This window comes from Hoplias malabaricus, chromosome 4, assembly GCF_029633855.1.
Source record: "Hoplias malabaricus isolate fHopMal1 chromosome 4, fHopMal1.hap1, whole genome shotgun sequence".
Taxonomy (NCBI): Eukaryota; Metazoa; Chordata; class Actinopteri; order Characiformes; family Erythrinidae; genus Hoplias; species Hoplias malabaricus.
The window spans coordinates 58711424-58730274 of record NC_089803.1 but is presented as its reverse complement, the minus strand read 5'-3'; the positions used below and the strand labels follow the sequence as shown (position 1 = coordinate 58730274).

Below are 18851 nucleotides of genomic sequence, written 5' to 3'. Positions count from 1 at the left end.
TAAATTCTTCTTGCATGCAATTTTCAAAGCCTTTTTTGGTTATTTTTGTTTAATACAATGACTATTGTAATTTTTTTATGAAGGATAATATTAGAATTGTTTAAACTTATTTTTAAACCTAATGGATCATGTCTAAATTAAAGCATTTCAGATCAAATGTCAAAATTCCGATTGCTGACATATACAAATTGCAGAATTATATAAATGTGTTGCCTTCATAGCGAGGACTGAAAACACTTTGAGTTAGACATTTAGTCAGACAGTAAGTGCATTTTGTAGAAAAAAATTATTCTCTGACATAGACATAGAGGAATTGCACAAATAAATGGATACACCACATGAAATAATCATTGACCAATTGTCAGAAACACTCATCTTTCAGAGATGATTAGCTAGTTTATAATTGCTTACTATAGCCCATCCCTTGTCACAGTTTGCTTGGTCCCAATCCTATCAGTTGAAAGGTTGGCCAAACCTATGACCACCACAGACCAGTTTTTTGTGTGATGGATGGAATTTGGACACAGCATTCACGCTGACATTAAAATGTTTGTTTTGCTAGTACAAATGTATCAGACACAGTGGGGTGGTTTTGAAATCACTACTGGGCCCACCAACCAAATTTGTTTACGTCTTGAGAAGAAATGTAAAAATTTCTTCTCCTAGTTATAGCACAAATAGGGGAAATACCATTTTTTTTTCAAGCCAATAATGCAACCAGTTACATAAGGCATAATCACAGATCATTGCTCCATTAACCCCATTCCTGAATCATCTTCTAATCCTCCTGACCATCACATTAACATTGAATATTTGCTACATTTTATTTGTCACAGGAAAAACAGAACTCTACTGGTAACACACTTAAATGAGAGAGAGATTTAATAAAGTACAGTTATAAGACTTACCTTTCATTGAACTAGAAAACAGCCCCAGAAGATAATGTTGGTTTAGAAGTTAGGTTTTCTTTATAGCGTGTGACAGGGTAGATGTCTGAACTCTAAACTGTCCCTCCCACTTAACACCCCCCACCTCCCCCCAGTCACACAGCTCCAGGGAACTGGAAGTTGTGGGTTCAAGTCCTGCTTTGGGTGACTGTGTGGAGTTTGGTGTGTTCTCCCTGTGTCCTCATGGGTTTCCTCCAGGCGCTCCAGTTTTAACAGTCCAAAAAACACACCTTGACAGATGGACTAGCGACTCCAAAAAGTGTCCATAGGTAAATGAATTTAATTTCTACACTATTCAAAAGCTTATTTCATTTACACCTAAACAAAATAAATAGGATATTCATAGAATGCTAAAGCAAAACTACCATAACTCCAAAATAAATCTTGTTTGAAAATTTTACATGTAATAAATACACAAATAAAACAATATTCTGGCACATCTTTGCTATGAATAGTTTTAATAAAGGTGAGCAACAAAAACAGCCACACAGTCACATGGATTGCGTAAAATCTATTTACATCATAAATATATTACCTACATAGAACAATTTTAACCTAGTCCTACATATTAACTGGAAAGTTGTTCATGCCCCAGGTGGATGAGCAGCTTAGTAGTCCTCCTGCAGACTGTTAAAGAAGGAAAGCCGGAAGCTGATCCGCTGTGCCTTCTGGGAGACTACGGTGTCCAATTTACATGATTTAGGGAGGTATAGATTCGCTGGTACAGTTGTCAACAAGAAAACGAAATTCATATAGGCTGGTCAAAAGAGATCTGTGCAAACACAGTCTGGTCCAATCATCTCAGACCCACCAGCATGTGTGGTGGCATTGCGTTGGCAGGTTTAAAAACAGCTCCATGGCCAAACAGTCTGTGGTGAGAAAACTGCACTAAAAATAGAGCAAATGGTTTCTGATACCATGATTAGAACCTATACGTGTAAGGTGGAAGTTTTCAGCATTTGTATTCTTCTTACTTTTTCCCCCAGACATTCCCCTTAAATATGCACATTTAAGTGATAACCATGCAAAGAATCTTCCAAACTTGGACAGGCTGTGAACCAGGTACTATTGCTCATGCATTATCCACCGTCCTTTAGAGAGTGCACCAACATCACAGTCCAGTCCTTCATCCAACTAATCAGGGCTAAGTCTCCTGAAAGCATCTTAGCACAAAGATAATTCTTAAAAATTGTAGGGGACAACAGCACTAAACACTCTACAATTTAAGATTTGTTTTATAGATTAAGATGCTTTAGGAAAACTGGGACCATGGATCTGTGATTACCAAGGTAGTGGCGAAGTAAAAAGAGCTGTTGCAGAGACTGTAAGTAGTCAGCTGTCTCTGTGGGCTAGCTGCCCTCCTGAGGCTCGGGCTGGAGTATAGGGGACAGTGTCTGAGTGCTGCAGGCCGGTGAAGTCATCACCACAGTCTCTACGCCCACTTTAATACCCATTCCTCCCCCACTGAGGCCTACAGCCTTGCGAGAACAGGCCTGACAGATGTAGTCTTCATTCTCGGCCATCTCGCATGAGACACCTACACACACTTGATGGAACCATTCGTCACATCCACCATCACACTGAACCCAGTCCACCTGAAAGAGAGAATAATTATATAACATTATAAGCTTTTGATTATTTTAAAAATGATTAGTGTTTAATGTATTCATATAAAGGTAATTTTGCATGAATCTGGAAGAATATGTTAAATACAGTCTACAACTCTGTGTAAAAAACTAAGTAAATAAATAAAAACAAACATGTTCGTGGCTAATCAGTGAAATAAATGAAAATATATATGAATTAAGAATCAACATCTGAAATATCCCTTTTAGAAACCAAGTTTGGAGAGCCATATTCTACAATTATGTGGCAGCCTATTGGTCAGTGAAACACAAATGCTGATTTTGACAATATAATGTATTGTCTCTTGACAATCTATTGGCCTAGATCTTCTCAAGTTTTTACTGTGGTAGGTCAGCGACGAGCTTGTTTGTCTGTGACACAGCTAAGTCCCTGAATATGCACTAGAACTCAAGCAAAAATTCAATGGCAAAGAAAAATCACAAAATCTGTGTACAACTATATTACGGACAAATTACCTAAATAATAAAAGTTTCATGTTCAGCCAGCTCCTACTGTTCTTGCACAGATCACAATGGATCCATGATTCTCTTACAAACCTTATCCTTGCACGGCCGTTGGCAATTCTTTGCTGCACAAACTGCATTTTCATCGTTGGAATCCTCTGCACCGGACCAATCATACTTTGAGGGAATGTCTAGAATCTTCTTCTCTTTCTTCCTCTCAAGCCCTTCCTTGGCAAATTCTGCCTTGGCAGCAGCTTTCTCCTTCCTCTTCCTCTCCTTCTCCTCCTTGGCTAGGCGCTTGGCCAGTTGCTTGAGCTCACGTGACCTCTCTGGATTGAGCTTCAGCTTCTTTTTCTTCGGTTTACCACCCACCTCCAGAACCCTCTTTGTGTCTTTGCATTTGGGACGGACATCCACTCCTGTGGTTGCCAATAGAAGCTGCTGCTCTGCCCTCTCCAGCTTTCTCTTCCTTTTCTTTTCCACATCCTTCACCTTTAACTTCATTGGCTTCTCCATCAGAGCCTCTTCTGGCTAGAGTGTGAAAGAAAAGAAAAAACATAAAACTCAAATAAAATAGTAAAATAAAAGAGCTTAATTCTTGGCCTGACATGGAGCTAATTCTTTTTAAAATCACAGTGTGGATTTAAAAAAAATCCATTGGCTAATTTGTTTGACAAAGAAACATCAAAAATAAATCAATGTATTAAAAATGATCAAACAATGCACACTGCACATCTAATAATAAATAGCTTAACACAATTACTGGAAGTGCTTATGTAATTAAACATCGCAGATTCCACATATTCTTCTTCACTTATTCACCTTACAGCCTTGGCTGCCTCTAAACAAATCACATGATACATATTCGCTTGCATGCTCTCAGGTCGCAAATATTATGAGATACACAAGCATATCCTGACCTCCACAACTTGTAGGAAGCGCTCCTCTGAGGGTGGGTGTGTGGCCTGAAGAATCCTCCAGATGTGCTGAGTCTCATCTAAGGAGACTTCCAGCAAGTCCCCCTCCATCATGAGTTCCTCCAGCTGGGCCTTGGCAGCTGGAGACAGCTCTAGCACAGGTGGCTCCAAACTGCGAGGCACAAGGGGCGTCTTCCTTGGCTGCTTTCGTGGTGTGGTAGGATCTAAATAAAAACGATTTTTTTTTATTCTTCTGCAAAAAGTGGCCAGAACTGTTTCTTTGGATTACACTAGAATTGTGCGCTGCATTTAGCCATAGCACAGCAATAATTAGAATTGATAATCTGGTTGAGATATATCAAATACAAACAAACAAACCAAAGCTATTTGACACCCAAAAATGAGCAAAAAGGAAAAAAGATTCATAGGCTCCTTGATTTATATATCTTATGTAAACAAATCCAAAATGAATTTGTACTATATCCAGCATTGCGTTTCTATATTATTAAGCATCACACGTCCTAACATTTCTCAAAAAAAAGTAAACAAGTTTGTCAAACACTGGCATTACTATGGTATTACTTACTCTGAGGACAAGATTTGGAGGCAGAAGAGTATGCATGCTCTGCACAGAAAGATGGTGTGGCTGGCCACATGTGACTGACAACCTCTTCGGATTTCACAGGGATCTCTTCATCACAGAACAAGTAGGGCTTTACCTCACCAGAATCCTGGAAAGAGATTGACATTACACTAAAGCTGCTTTCAGTTCTCTTACTGTTAATTAAAAAATAAAACACTTGATTATGGGTTGTTTGATACTTGCTTTCCAAATTACATATCTATCTAGAGAAGATTTAAAAAAAGTCTAGTTTATAATGCTACCTTCATGTCATAACCATAAGTCTCACGGATGTCCTCGTCTGAGTCCGTTTCTTCATCATCATAGTCCAATGAGGGCCGTGGTGAAGTCGCCCTGCTGAAGCCTGCCTGCTGGAAGGTCTGAATATGTCCCTGAAGGTTAACAGAATGTGAAATTCAATTGCATCACAGGAACGCTAATATTTCATTAAAAATTATTATGCATGGTGTTAAACAGGCAGATATGATCACATTCAGGGGAAAAGGAAAAAAACTGCATATGATGCCACATTATATGCATTTCAATTTAAAATATATTTTTATTGTACATGCAGGGAGCAAATATGAAAAAAAGAATATGAAGCAGAATTCTCACCTGTAGGTCTGGATTGGCTGCAGCTTTCTGCAACTCTGCATTGATGATTTTCTCTGTTTTCTCCCGTGCGGCCAGCTCTACCATACGTTGACTGAGCACAGACAGTTTGGCCAAGGCAGACGAGAGCTCATCAGTGGCTAAGGCCTGCCGTGCTCTGTCCTGCCAGCTCATGGCTCGCTCTGTTAGACATTGGAGTGCCTCACCTTCGGGAAGTCGCACAGGTAACTTTTGCAGGGACACAAGCAGTGAAAGGATGGTCTCTAGTCGGGGTCGCCTTGATCGCTGACACAGAGGACACAAGAATTTTGATTCCTTACTGCTGCCCTGCCAACCAGCCACCAACTTTTTCTGTGAACCCGTTTTGGGCAGGGGCACACAGGCACCATGGAACCAGTCCTTGCACAGTTCACACTGCAGCATGAAGCCCACAGCCGTTTTACGGCACAAGCAGAACTTGACCTCCTCTATACGGTCAGCCATGGCCATCTTAGCCAGGTTAGCAGCACGCAGGGAATGCATGGCCTCCACTTCTTGGTGCTCCTTGGCCTTGAAGGCAGCCACCACTGCAGAAGGTTCACGCACCTCCTCAAGACTCTCCTCCAGGTCACTCAGGCTGTCCAGCTCCAGCCCCCTCTCCTGTTCCAGCAGTTCTTTGGCTCGCTTGCGCTTGCTCTTGCTGTTGCCGTAGACACCAATGTCTGCGCGAGGACTGAGGACCTGAAAGGAACAAATACCAAAGTGAGACACTACAAGTTATAAATAAAAAAAACCTGAATGCTGAATTAAGAATAGACGTTGTGTTCTAATGGCACTGGGGTCCTTCCTCACATGTAAAATAATAAAGATTGTGTTAGACTAAGTTCTAAAAGCTGCATTAATTCTGACTGGACAGACCAATTTGATGTATGACATATTGAAAACTATTAGTGCTGCACGCTATAAAATAAACTAAATCAATTACTGCAGGTATGTGAAAACTAACACATATGCCACACAACAAGAAAATGATCAATTTTGAGCCATTTTACTTGCACTGAAAAAGTAGTCTTACATACTTTCTTGGAAGATTAATGTCTGACCTGAAGAAGGGTGTAAGTAGAGTTCTTCTTGAGGAAGGTGCGAGCTGTCCTCTCTCTCCAAGCTCTTGCAGAGGCAACCTGGGACTCAACCTGTGGCAGGGCTTCCAGACGTACAGGAATAGAGCGCCCTCTCACCAACAGTGCCTCTAGCTGATCCAGATAGGCATAGTTACTGCCATTCTGACCAATAAAACAAAAAGATACAATTTATGAAGCATTACAAACAACACAATCTCCATTCCTTGAGATTTGAGACTAGATATATCTGCAAATCAATAAATATACATTAACTAAACACAGGATACCTGGATGGCTTCCACCCTGGCTGTCCACTCTTTGGCTTTGTGGAGTGCTTCTCTGAGGGCCAGCACATTAGGCAGGTAGGCAGGGATGTTCTTGGCTTCTATAACAATGCTTTCAAGGGTGATCATACTGTGGCGAGGTCTAAAGCCAGAGACAAAAATTGTTTCAATAATTCTACCAACATTATCTATAATAAATCATTTATTATTTAAATTGCAATTTATTATTCAGTTAAATTTTAAGTTTCATATACTAAAGTGGCAGATTAATATCTTGCTTATTCATTATCAGTAGCTCCAGATGACAGTTCAAGCTCAAATAAAACAAATATTTCTCACTGCTGCCCTCTACAGATATTAAAGCACGAGTCAGACATTAAAACTGCTCCTGTTTTTATAAGATCTGTGAGCTATATCTTTAATCTATACACATTTGCCTCAACTCAGTAAATGAAAACATCCACTTTACGTTCCAATTCTGAAAACAATAAATAATTTTTAACAGGAACAATGCTTGCTATAACCTCAAATCAATCCTGAATTTAAAAAAATACAAATTGAAGAAACATAAATGAACCAGAAACACAGAGAAAAAGCACAGAAATGAAGATATAGTGCCCTCCCTGAGGGGCCTTCTTAAATAAATAAATACATTTTTAACTGGGCAGTCAATTACCTGGCTTGTAAGCAAGCGCGGGCTTTGTCCTCCCAGCGCTCAGAGACAGTGAGGATTTCTTGTAGCTCTGCCATGGCCTTCTCCACAGCATGGTGGGGTGCTAGACCCACACCAGAGTCAATGAGGCGTTTCATTAGCTCCAGGGTGAAGCGTTGTGGTTCCTGCAGGGTGAGACGTACCTCGTCCAGCCAGCGTGCCTGCTGCAGTTCTTGCTTTAGCCGAGGAAGCTCAGGCAACTCAACATCCAACCCAGATCCCAGGTCTACCAATGCCTGCAGCTTACTGGAATCTGGGGTTTCATCTGTCAGGGCTAACTGAGCACGTTCATGGAAATCTTCTACATTCTCCAGTAGTTCCTAAGATGAAGAGCAGATAGATGCAGGAAGAGAAGACGAAAATTTGGAAGAAGAGAAATAATGCTGAAATGTTTTCTTATGTTTTAACTTCAAATTGACAATAAAAATACAACAAATCTAGGATTGTAATCAGTCCCAGAGAATTTAGTTTTCTTTCATGAGCATGATTATAGCAGTGCATAATATTATCAAGACTGGGATTGAGAACCACTCAATAGAAAGATTATTTATTGTGGTCAGTCTAGGCTGAGAGTTATTCTGTTGGCTCACTTTGACTTGCTGTGCCTGGCTGATGATGCAGGGTAGACGGAATAGCTGCTCCACAAAGGCTTTCAGCTCCTCCACTGTTAGCTTAGTGCGTATTCGGCTGTTCTCTGTGCGCTCCCTTCTTAAACGAGAAAAATCAGTCAGTCAGGCAATCAATCAATATGACACACACAATTCCGAAATGTTTTGTAACAGTCCTCAACTTAACATTAAGTAAAAGATTAAACAGAACTACCCATCTACATGTCAGTCTTAGAATCTACCTGAACAACAAGCGACAAGGACTTGTTTTGGTGAATGCTTGACCTACTTGTGTCTCTGCTTATGGCTGAGCAGCAGTTGGGCCACAGAAGAACAGGTATCTGCCTCCTTCACCATCTCTCTCAACTTACGGAAAAGACTGTTCTCTGGGTACTTCCTGTCCTCTGCGTCCTCTAGCAAAACTTTCAGCTCAATCAGATCTATGTGATGAAACAAAGGAAAGATGAATTTCTATATGTTGTATTTAGGATTTTTAAACAACCACTCATACCACAATTAAGTGGTATTTTATGGGGATAGACCTGCCATTAAATAGAACCCAAATATCTCAGCATGAATAGTCAATAGCTTAATAATTTCTTTGTTTAAACTTTGTATAAAATAGAATCCTGGGATAAAAGCTAAAGACTCAATTGTAAAAAAACAAAACAACATAAAAAGTATTTTGCTTTGCCTGCCATTACCTTGGTTCCCTTCTCTCTGTCACTGCGTACAAAATTAACTCCAAAAATGTTTTCATTTGTGCCACTATGCTAAAATCCCAAACGATAAATATAACAGAAATGTTCCATTCTGTCATCTATAATCTAAATGCCACAGGTATTTCCTGGTAACATCTTGTATTTTGTTCACAGAAGAGTTTTTTTCCTGAGAGAGAGAAAGAGATTGATTCACCTTTCTTGTTTTTGTGATCGGCTGCGAGTGCCTCACTGACTCTCTTCTCCCAGGTTTCATAGGACTGTGCACGTGACTTTACTCCATAGAGCATGGCAGGAAACTCTTCCTGATCATATCTGAACCTGTAGAAAACAAATCCAAACAGAGGGATTAGCAAATATATTTTACCTTACAAGTAATGGGTTCTCAAACTTTGGTTTCTATCCACTAGCTGAAGGTGAGTGAGATCAGACCAAATAACATTAACCACAATGATTCATATCCAAAAAAGCTTAAAAGCTTGAGCAAGGTACCTAACCCCCAACTGCTCCATGAGTGTCGTGGCTGTGTGTGCTCACTGCCCCCTAAAATTCACTTGTGTGTGGGTAAAATGTGTGTTTCATTGCACGGATAGGGTTAAAATGCAGAGAACATATTTCTCTGTGTGTAAGCACATTGGCCAATTAAGTTCTAAATTAAATAAGAAATAAAATCAGGGATTAAATTTTTTACTTTATTTTTATCAACTGAAATATCCACAGATACATGGAGACCTGACATGAGTGAGTGAGTGTGTGTGTGTGTGTGTGTGTGTGTGTGTGTGAGATGAGTTATAATGATGGTGCATGTCTGGTTACCTGAGGCACTTGTTTGTGAGAGGGCAGTTGCAGAGGTCAGCTGTGTGGTACAGACACACTAGGTGCTCTGGGCTGCATGAGCAGGTCAACGCAGACAGAAAACAGGTAGTTTTACATTTGTAACACTGCCGCTCGTCATCTGGAACAAGCTCAAACACCTCCTGCTCTGAGGACAGCACCCCCTAATAGGTAGAGTGTGAAATACAGTATAGTTTAAGTAGTTAACAGTTCATGGCAACATTCAAAATGTCTGGTCTGGATCAAGGGCCTGATTCCTTACCATGTCACGAACAGCTTGTCGAAGCCTGGTTTCTTCATCCATCAGCTCCCCAAGCTCCTTGTACACAACAGCAGCTAGCTCCACATCCAAGGTCTCTGGGTCCGCTGCCATCTTGCACAGCAGCTCCTCATGAGAAAAGACACACTGGCGCTGCAGCCGCCGGTAGTGTGCCACACACTGTCGACCCAGTGGCAGCTACAAATGACAGAAAATACCAATCACATTAATTCATATAAAATAAGTATTTCTAAGTCTTAAAGCTAAATAAAAGTAGAAACCTGTGGTTGCCATTTCTCAACAAACCACTAAGTCAGAGGAACCACAGATACATAAGCAGCTAATTTAAATGGTAAAAAGGCCAGCCAGGGAGATAGTCCCATATAGAACATATAGAATGCACATATATATATATATATATATATAAAATTATTTTTATACTATCATATACTGTCTTTATATATCTTCAAATAAACCAACTTACAAAATAAAAAGATAGATCAACATTGATTATATAAATTTTAATTTCATTTAATTAATTATAGAAATTATTAATTCTGATAAGAAACAGATATCTGAAAAATTCATATTATTATCTGCTTCACAAAAATCTGTTAGATGAAACTGTTGGAAATAAGCAATCTGCTACACTAGTCACAGTTTTACAATAAAGGTGTGATAAACATTTGGCATAAAACCACAAAAAACATATATTTTTAGACTAAGCATAATTCTAAAATTACAACCATCTCATACAAACACTCACGATAAAAGATTCATTACAAAAGTAGACTTTTTTCCTTTTTAAAGATCACTTAAGCATGTAATCTGAGTTAGTACAGTTATCTTCATCATCAAAAACCAATGTGAATTCATGTTTACAGCATAATACTTCAGTTGTTGCTATATTTAAAAAAAAATTTAATCCTTCCACTAAAAAAAAAAAAAATAAAAAAAAAAAATAAAAAAAAATCAGTATTATATGAACTGCTTGTTTATTGTGCTGCAGTATACTTCATTTGCAATTCAAAAGTTTCCAAATCAAAAAACTCTGCAATGCAAATGCATCTCTGGGTGCATATAAAAGAAACATGGGACTCATTTTCAACGAACAGCACTGAGACCTAGTAAATTAGTTTTGTAAGTCATACCCAGTCTGCAGTACAGAAGTTGACAGCTTCAGCAAAGTTGTAGCCCTGGTTGAAGCCACTATGGTAAGCTCTTGGGAAGGTTACCACAAACTCTCCAGCACACTGATTGGTCCTATACACCTGTGTGACAAAAAACAGAGACTCGTGCAAGATTTTGTAAGGCTAGGTCCAACAACCTTAACCAAGAGCCCAGGTCTTTTAAAAGACACATTTCACACAGTTATGCGAATAATCAAATACAGACAGACATAGGTTCAACCCACCGGAACACCATGCTCCATAAGAACATTAGGGTTCATGATAGTGACCAGTTGATGAAGTAGATCTGGCTGCGAGTCAAACAGTTCGGGAGCAAGTTTTTTCATCACTGCTTCCAGCTGCTCTGCTGCATGTGCTGGCACCCCATACCAGGTCTTAGGTTCTCCCCTATTTTAAACAAGGGAAATCAACAACACCATAATTACAGTCGGTGCACAATTCAACAGAACCTCGTAAATAAATTTTATTGCTCCCTTTAAAATTAAAACATTATACTAATGAAGCTGGCCCATAAACAGGCTTCATTCATGAGCATCAAACCCTCCTGTATCATTTCATCAAGCATTTCATTTCCTTGGAGAGAAACTTAAAATGTAACTAATTAGTTTTCATGGTATGTGTCATTTTACCAATGAAGGTAGTTGATTGAGTAGCTCCAGTGGTCCTCAATGTGCCAGCAGAAAGAGGAGAAGCACATGCCCACATAGAGCCAGGGCACCTTCATGCCAGATATATCCGCATTAATGTGAGCAAGAACAGATTGCTCCAGGACCGGCATATTGTTCAGATTCCAGCCTGAGTTAGCATAGTCCTATGGAAAGAGCACTGTTAAGAACATGCAAGGTTTTATTGTTTTTAGCCTCTCAAAAATTTGGGGATAGATGCGAGATTATGAAACGGAGTATGAAATTTATAAACTATTCCACTGCCTTAAAAAGACTGATTGAGAACTCGGAAACAGTCTATGTGACACGTTCAACATTTCTAAACTGATTCCTCAATAACAGGATACTGCAAGCACATTCAGTTTTGGACAATTGTGTAACCTATACAGTTTAAATTTATATTTTGTCCTTACCTCTTCATCCCCTATAAGTCTCCTTTTTCCATCTCTGACAGGAAATCCACTGCCCACATCTTTGGAGCTGATATCAGCTCCATACTCTACTATCACATCCTCCTCTATGCTGCTCACCAGCCTCCAGAACTCCTTCTCCACCAGCTCCGTGGGAACCATCTGAGGCAAACATTAAAGTGACAGAGCACTTCATACACAAGCCAAAATTCTCAGTAGTTAATGGTGTATAAATAAAATGTTAAAACAGGTTTCTCAATGACATCATTACAACAGTCTTTTGTACACTAAACACTACTACACAAGTCATACATGAACTGGCATGTTGAAGTAGTCTGATTTGAAGTGGTCTGCCATCTCGCCAAAGCTCTGAAGTGTGTATTCGCGTACTGCCTGCTCGAAACCAAACGCCTCCCGAGGCTTACTGCATTCCTGAGGGCAGAGGAGGAGCAGGTTCACACAACACAATAAAAATTCTTCACTAGTTTAATAAATATTACCACAAAATATCAAACAGAACATTCTTGCATCTGTGACAACAGAGGAAGGAGAGATGTTCAAGTAAGCCATGTGGTAGCATGAGGCTGTTTACACAATAATAATAAACAAGAACTTGAAGAGAATGCCAGGTTTCCGTACCTCTGCCACACATTTGGGACAACGCCAGTCACCCTTGGGCACATCTTGAAGGGGAGGAATCAGGCAAAATGTGTGGTAACTATCATCACAGCCATCACACAACAGGAGGCGGTCCTCTTCATCACCACTCCCACATGCCATACACATGTACAGCTCAATCTATGACATAAGATGAATTCATGAATTCAATTCATATACAGTCCAAGCTTAAAAAAATATTAAAAACAAATACAAAAAAAAAACAAAAAAAAAACTCATGTACAAACTCACAAAATTAACTTCCAAAGTTTCTTTGCGTGGACGCATCTTAATGGCAAATGCTTGTGCCTTGAGGTGCCTCTGCTTCTTAATAAACCCATCATCTAAATTACAAAAAAGAAATTAAGTAAGATTACTAAAAAATCTCAAATAAAATTGCCAACACTCTTTTCCAAATCGTCAGAGGTCCTGTACTCTTGTTCAGTTCAACAAGTTCAACAAACAGAGCATGTCAAAGAGAGAATGTGAGTCTTACCGGCTGGAACAATCTCTAGACCAACTACCTTAGGACTGCTGCCAAAGATCTGCAGGCCTTTGGGCTCTTTGTTCTCTCTCTGAAAGGAGACAAAAAAAATAAAAGCAATAAGAATAACATCCTAGTGGTGTTCCGAGAAGGCATACAACAAAAAGGCAATATTACTATTACGAAATGACAAAAATGCTTTGCGCAACCAGGCTGTCTAGAGCCAGCTGGAAATCTAGGAAGTGCAGAGGAGTCTTCCAGCAATGTTTGTGATATATATGAAATTTGTCTGTTTTACAGTAAAATGCTCTCATCAGATAAAGTCAAAGAGTTTATTATAAAATGCAGTAGTTCAATTAAAGGAGCAATCTGTAACATTGACACCAAGCATTTAAAATCAGTGGAGAAAAACAGTGGAGAAAGCTGTCTGCCTCCTGCCCAGTGAAGCTCGAGCAGGTTGCCAGTTTGAGGAAAACTGAACGAACAAGCAAGAGATAAGTTTAAGAACTTGGGCCGTAATAGCTAAGAAGAAATGTACCATAATCAACACATTTACACAGAAAAAAAGTGAACACGCGGCCAGAATTTCCCTGCATTAGAAGCCTTTGCTGTCAAAATCCACCTGAAATATTTTGACTGGACAAGGCTGGTGTTACTTATTGATCTTCCCTTCTACCATAAATGTCATTTAGGAGGCAGATCTTATACACCTTACGTGTCAATTTACTAGTCCACTATCCACCTGCTTCTTGAATTCTCGGTTCCACTGAAGTTAGAGCTATAGCTTTTGAAACTTTATTATTCACAATTTTAGTATTCAAGCATTTATTTCCACTTTAAATGTGTCTTATTTGCTTTGTTCTCTAGTATCTTATTGAATACTCATTTCCACCTTATAGAGTTATGCAAAGCTAAAGCTAGCTTATATTTATAAACAAAACTCGTTTTGAAACACTTATTTTATATTTTATGCATTTAAAACACCAAGTGTATATCATTTCACTAAAACATCTATCTACTAGTGAAATGCTTATATTTGCTGTGTACTACAAAGCTTAATTTCTCCATTCCACCTCAAATAGGTGAATACAAACACAATTCTTACTCCTTAGTTGTTTGAAACACACATGAATCTGCATCAATTTCTTAAAAAATAAAACTATGTTATTAACACTTTTCAGTCATGTTGTTATTCACCTTCTTCGTATAAAACACACAAAACACAAACCTTTCAAACGTCGCTCTGCCTCACTTTCTTTATATAAAACACACAACTTATTGCGTTTACTCCTTTTAATCTATTCATAGGTGTCTGTACGTCTATATTTTTTCAGAAATTATTTGCTATGTCCTTTTCAGGAGCTCTGGCTGTGTTCTGGAGTTTTGCTGCTTGTAAACTGCCTCCACTTTTCAAACACAGGGCCAATTTCCTCTCATTTTACTCTGTCTCTGGTCATGGAGATTTTTACAATGGGGCTTTTTGGGTCTGGTAAAATATAACATTAACCATGCTCACGTGATCATTTCATGGCTGCGAGACCTGGCCACAAGGTGGACTGTAAAATGATTGGACAGAGGGCGGGATGACAGGCGGGACCATAGGAACTCTGCGCTGGAGTGTGCACTTCTCCAGGAGAGTATACTGCTTTAGCAATGTTGTGAGAGGCAGCACACAATGTTGTGAGAGTGTTTTTGCTTTGACTGTTTCCTTAATCTATGATCACACACTCTAGACATTTTATGATTAAATACAGGAAATATCCTAGAGATTGGTCCTTTGAAGATACTACAATACATAAGTGAACCTATGCCACAGACCAGCGATACAAGAATAATGTGAGGTTTAGCCACAATGAGACAAGATAGGCCCACTCCAGGCCATTAATTCAATACAAACAAAAAGACAAAGTAAGCCTGCACAACAAGACTCTTTGAAATCAAACCTCTGATTTGAGGCGTCGTGAGCGCCTTTCTGGAAGAGGATTATCCTTGTTCTTCGATCTGTCAACTATACAATCCCGTTCCCTGCCTTCCTTCTCTCTTGGCTTTTCTTCCTCATCATCCTCATCGTCCTCACAGCCACCCTCTATTCCTTCATCTACATCGTCAATCTCATCTCCATCTTGGTATAGACGATGAACACCCTGCAGCACAGAATGGGTGATATGTGAACATATACAAATGACTAGAACCCTAGAGACACTGATGCTGCAGAATAATAGACATACAACAGAAAGAATAAACAAATAAAAAATATTAATAATAAAAATTAATAATATAAAAATTAGGATGACAACATGGTGTATTAATATGTAATTAATGTCATAAGATTTTATCCTGTGTATAATTTCAATTACATAACCTTGTGTAGACCATTTATATTTTAAAATACATTTGTTAACATTAAAGTTTAAAAGACACAGCAGACAATAATGCTTTGCCTACCAAAGTATAAGCAAACAATGTCAAAAATCTTTGTTTCCATATTACAAGGGACCTTTCAATTTTTTTAAACCAAGCTGCTGAACCATTTCTTTAACCTTATTACACTGAGTATGCTGAGAAGACATGCACTGGTAGTCCATCACCACACAAACATTCCGAGATATAGCAATTTGTCAGATACATATTACTACAGCTTACTGAATAACTATCCATATTACATACATGGTTTTTGAATAGCCAAAATATGGATTCTTTGGCAAGACATACAGATTATAGATTTTATAATAATCATCGTTTCAACAGGTAAAAAGAGAGCTTAACTCACAGAAAGTGTAGCTCCAGACTGAAAGAGCTCATATGGGTAGAGGATCCTCTGAAAGTGAGAGCGCAGAAGGGAGCCGATGCCCTTCCCAGATGGGAAACCCATGCGACTGGCTATCTTAGACCATCGCTTCTCCTTACAAACAGTTTCAAAACCACCTTCTGCAGACACAATCTAAAAAAAAAAAAAAAAAAAAAAAAACGATACCAACCTTTATGATGATATTCATTATGTTTCATGCAAAATGCATGGACAGGAACATAAAAAAGAGCTCAAAATCAATATCTTGCCTTGCTGAGAAGGTACAAGTCCAGTATCTTTCTTTCCACATGAGGAAAACGCAGTTTTGAACCTTGGAGTTCCCAAAATTTAGCAATTTGATCCAAGAAATTGAGTTTGATTCTAGTGAGGGCCTGAAAGAAGAGGGAGAAAACAAAGAGAGAAGATAAAAAAAAAAAAACAAAGTACTAGTAATGTCATTTTGTCCAGTAGTAACACTCAAAGGAAGCCAGAGTAATATTGCCTTGAAAAACGTTTCATACATAGAGTGGTAACACTGGTAAATATTGCACCTGAAAAAGTTTCTCACACACACACAAAATAAAGAATCAAATTAAACAACATGCCAGAATAGCTAGTCTCTTTACCCTTTCATTCACCATGAAATTGTAAGAATAGTCAGTAAACTATTGAAAAACCTAGCTTAAGTGCGATTGTGTGCACACAGACATGGACAATACTGCACAGATCTGTGCCAGACAATGTAAATATTCCATGCTGCTTAACTCTCCCAACTGTGTGTAACTCTAAGGAAAAATTACCCCTTATACTCATTTTGGGAAACCTGTCATTGAATGAGCTGCAAAATGCTGTTTGTGCAGAGCACTGGGAAAGGGTTGTTCAGTGAGAAGGAAAATAAACTCACCTCAAGCTCATTGAGCCTCTGGACTCGAGGAGTAAAGCGGAAATTGCGCACATCACAAGCGAAGGGAGGCTGCCAGTCCTTTGGATGAAAAGACAGTAAGAACAATGAATGAACTACATTCAAAAAACAAAAGGTTTCTGTGCTCTTCTAAGATGAAAATGGGTCTTGGTTTGATGCAAAATCAAAACACTGGCTAGGACAGTAAGGTCCCAACTTCTGAACCTTCATAATCCTGTCTCTCAGTGGTGGTAAACATCAATAAAAACTCTATTATAGTATTAAAATATAGTGTAAAATGCATGCTTGCCCATAATGGAAGTAATCAAATCAGTTGTAAACAGGCCTTGTCTTTGGGATTTGGGAGTCTACTGATAAAACATGGTGGGACAAACCTTAAATTAAGAACATGACAATGTGCACAAGCGATGCAATGTAAAGACTTTATCCCCATTTATTGCTGATTGCAACACTGCAATGTATGCTACTGTCGTACAGCTGGTGACTGGTAAATTTGGATTTAGCACTCCCGTGAACTGTAACATTAATCTACCGTCCACTCCTGTAATACCGAGGTAGAGTCGAACTAAAATCTACTTTAATGTAGCTACTATAACACATCTACCTGTACTGTGTTAACACTGCAAACTCTACCCCCAACAGTGCTGTAAATATTGACACTGCAATGTACACCGTCGTGCCATTGCAACAAAACGGAGGGAAAGACATGGCTATAGAAGAGATGAGAGGGCTACCTGAGGTGGTCTGATTTTGCAGATGCCCGTCTTCTCAGCAATTGGGCGTATCTTGATAATAAATCCCAACGGATCGGAGAAGTCCTCCCAGCTGGGCTCAAAGACGGGGCACTCCGGAGGAGGCACGAATTCTGAGTACACAGACATGGTGTCCCTGATCTTTACTTCATCACAACCCGGACAATAGCAGCCATTTAAACGTACAAGAGCTCAGCTGTACTTCCCAAGTCCAGGTCTGACGGTGTCCCATGAATTAGTCCTCCGCAAAATAAAAAAGACTTTAAAAGCAACTATACAAATTAATTATTTCTCTGTATTATTCGCCATGACTCTGGCCTTATGCTTGACACAATGAAAACGTTTCCAAGTCTTGAAAGCACCACAGCAGCTCGAAATAAAAGTTATACCGAGGTCATGCCGTTCCTGTGTCTTCCGAGAAGTGAGGACGATAGGGAAAAATCCCTTAATTGTAATTAAATGTCATTAAAGATGGGTGATTATCATCTGTTGAACAGTAAATCTCCTCACCGCTCCATTGCGTTAATACAAACCAAGTCATCAGAGCTTCGTTTACAAACAGTGGACTGAGCCTTTTGTGCCCTCAATGTTTTCTCTCGAAGAAATGTCCAACACACTTTCAAGAGAGTTTTTTTTATCATTTAGAACAGGGATATATCCACGTTTTTTCTTCTTTCTCCAACTGTAAACAGTTCGCAGCACTGTAAAGAAATAATAATAATTTAGAAAAAGTACACGCTTCTCCTGTTAATCGTCTGGTACGTATTTCCTGAAATATATTACAGGCGCCAGACATAGTACAAAAACTCACTTTACCTGGTGTTTAGCGAACAAACTCGCATTCCATCACTAACAGTAGTTCTTATATTAAGCGAAATAAGTGCTATCTGCTTTTAAAAACATTTAAATTGTCCATAAAATGTCGTTGTATCCCAGATGTAACGTTACCTGCACCATTAAAGTAACGTTAACATCAGCTAATTACCAAGCCAAGAAAGCGAAACACTGTGGAACACTTGTGTTAAAACCCTGTTTTCCAAAGTAGGTGTTCTAATCCAGTCGAGTAGAGTTCGAGAAGAAATAATCATCCGTATTTTAAAGCCTCAACCCATTTCTATATGGGGTTTAGCAAGGTCGTTGCTAGCTGTCTAGCAGCTTTCGGCTAACCTGTTAGCGTGTATTGCCATCGCTCACCACTAAAACGCCATGGCGCTGTGGCACAGTGGACGCAGTCAATAAAAACAAACATAAAATCCTCGTAAAGAAGTGTGAATTGTAA

At 39.1% G+C, this 18851-nt stretch overlaps 1 protein-coding gene across 2 annotated transcripts; it reads right to left on the bottom strand.

Moving 5' to 3' along the window:
- Positions 1–1389: 1389 nt before the first annotated feature.
- kdm5a (lysine demethylase 5A) lies at positions 1390–18735 on the bottom strand. Of its 2 annotated transcripts, none has more exons than XM_066667375.1 (28): positions 18389–18735; positions 17555–18273; positions 16803–16880; positions 16168–16290; positions 15881–16051; positions 15054–15254; positions 13123–13201; positions 12879–12970; positions 12609–12767; positions 12282–12401; positions 11973–12131; positions 11524–11705; positions 11119–11281; positions 10856–10975; positions 9708–9902; positions 9428–9609; positions 8808–8932; positions 8182–8332; positions 7875–7992; positions 7249–7604; positions 6576–6714; positions 6271–6450; positions 5192–5908; positions 4840–4968; positions 4541–4685; positions 3958–4178; positions 3131–3568; positions 1390–2542 (listed from the first exon to the last, which is right to left on the bottom strand). In XM_066667375.1, the coding sequence occupies exons 2-28, from the start codon at positions 17699–17701 to the stop codon at positions 2297–2299; spliced, it is 5136 nt and encodes a 1711-aa protein (XP_066523472.1). In that variant the 5' UTR covers positions 17702–18273; positions 18389–18735; the 3' UTR covers positions 1390–2296. The 2 variants fall into 2 exon arrangements, with proteins under 2 accessions (XP_066523472.1, XP_066523473.1); XM_066667376.1 differs by having other exon boundaries at positions 7875–7989.
- Positions 18736–18851: the final 116 nt, after the last annotated feature.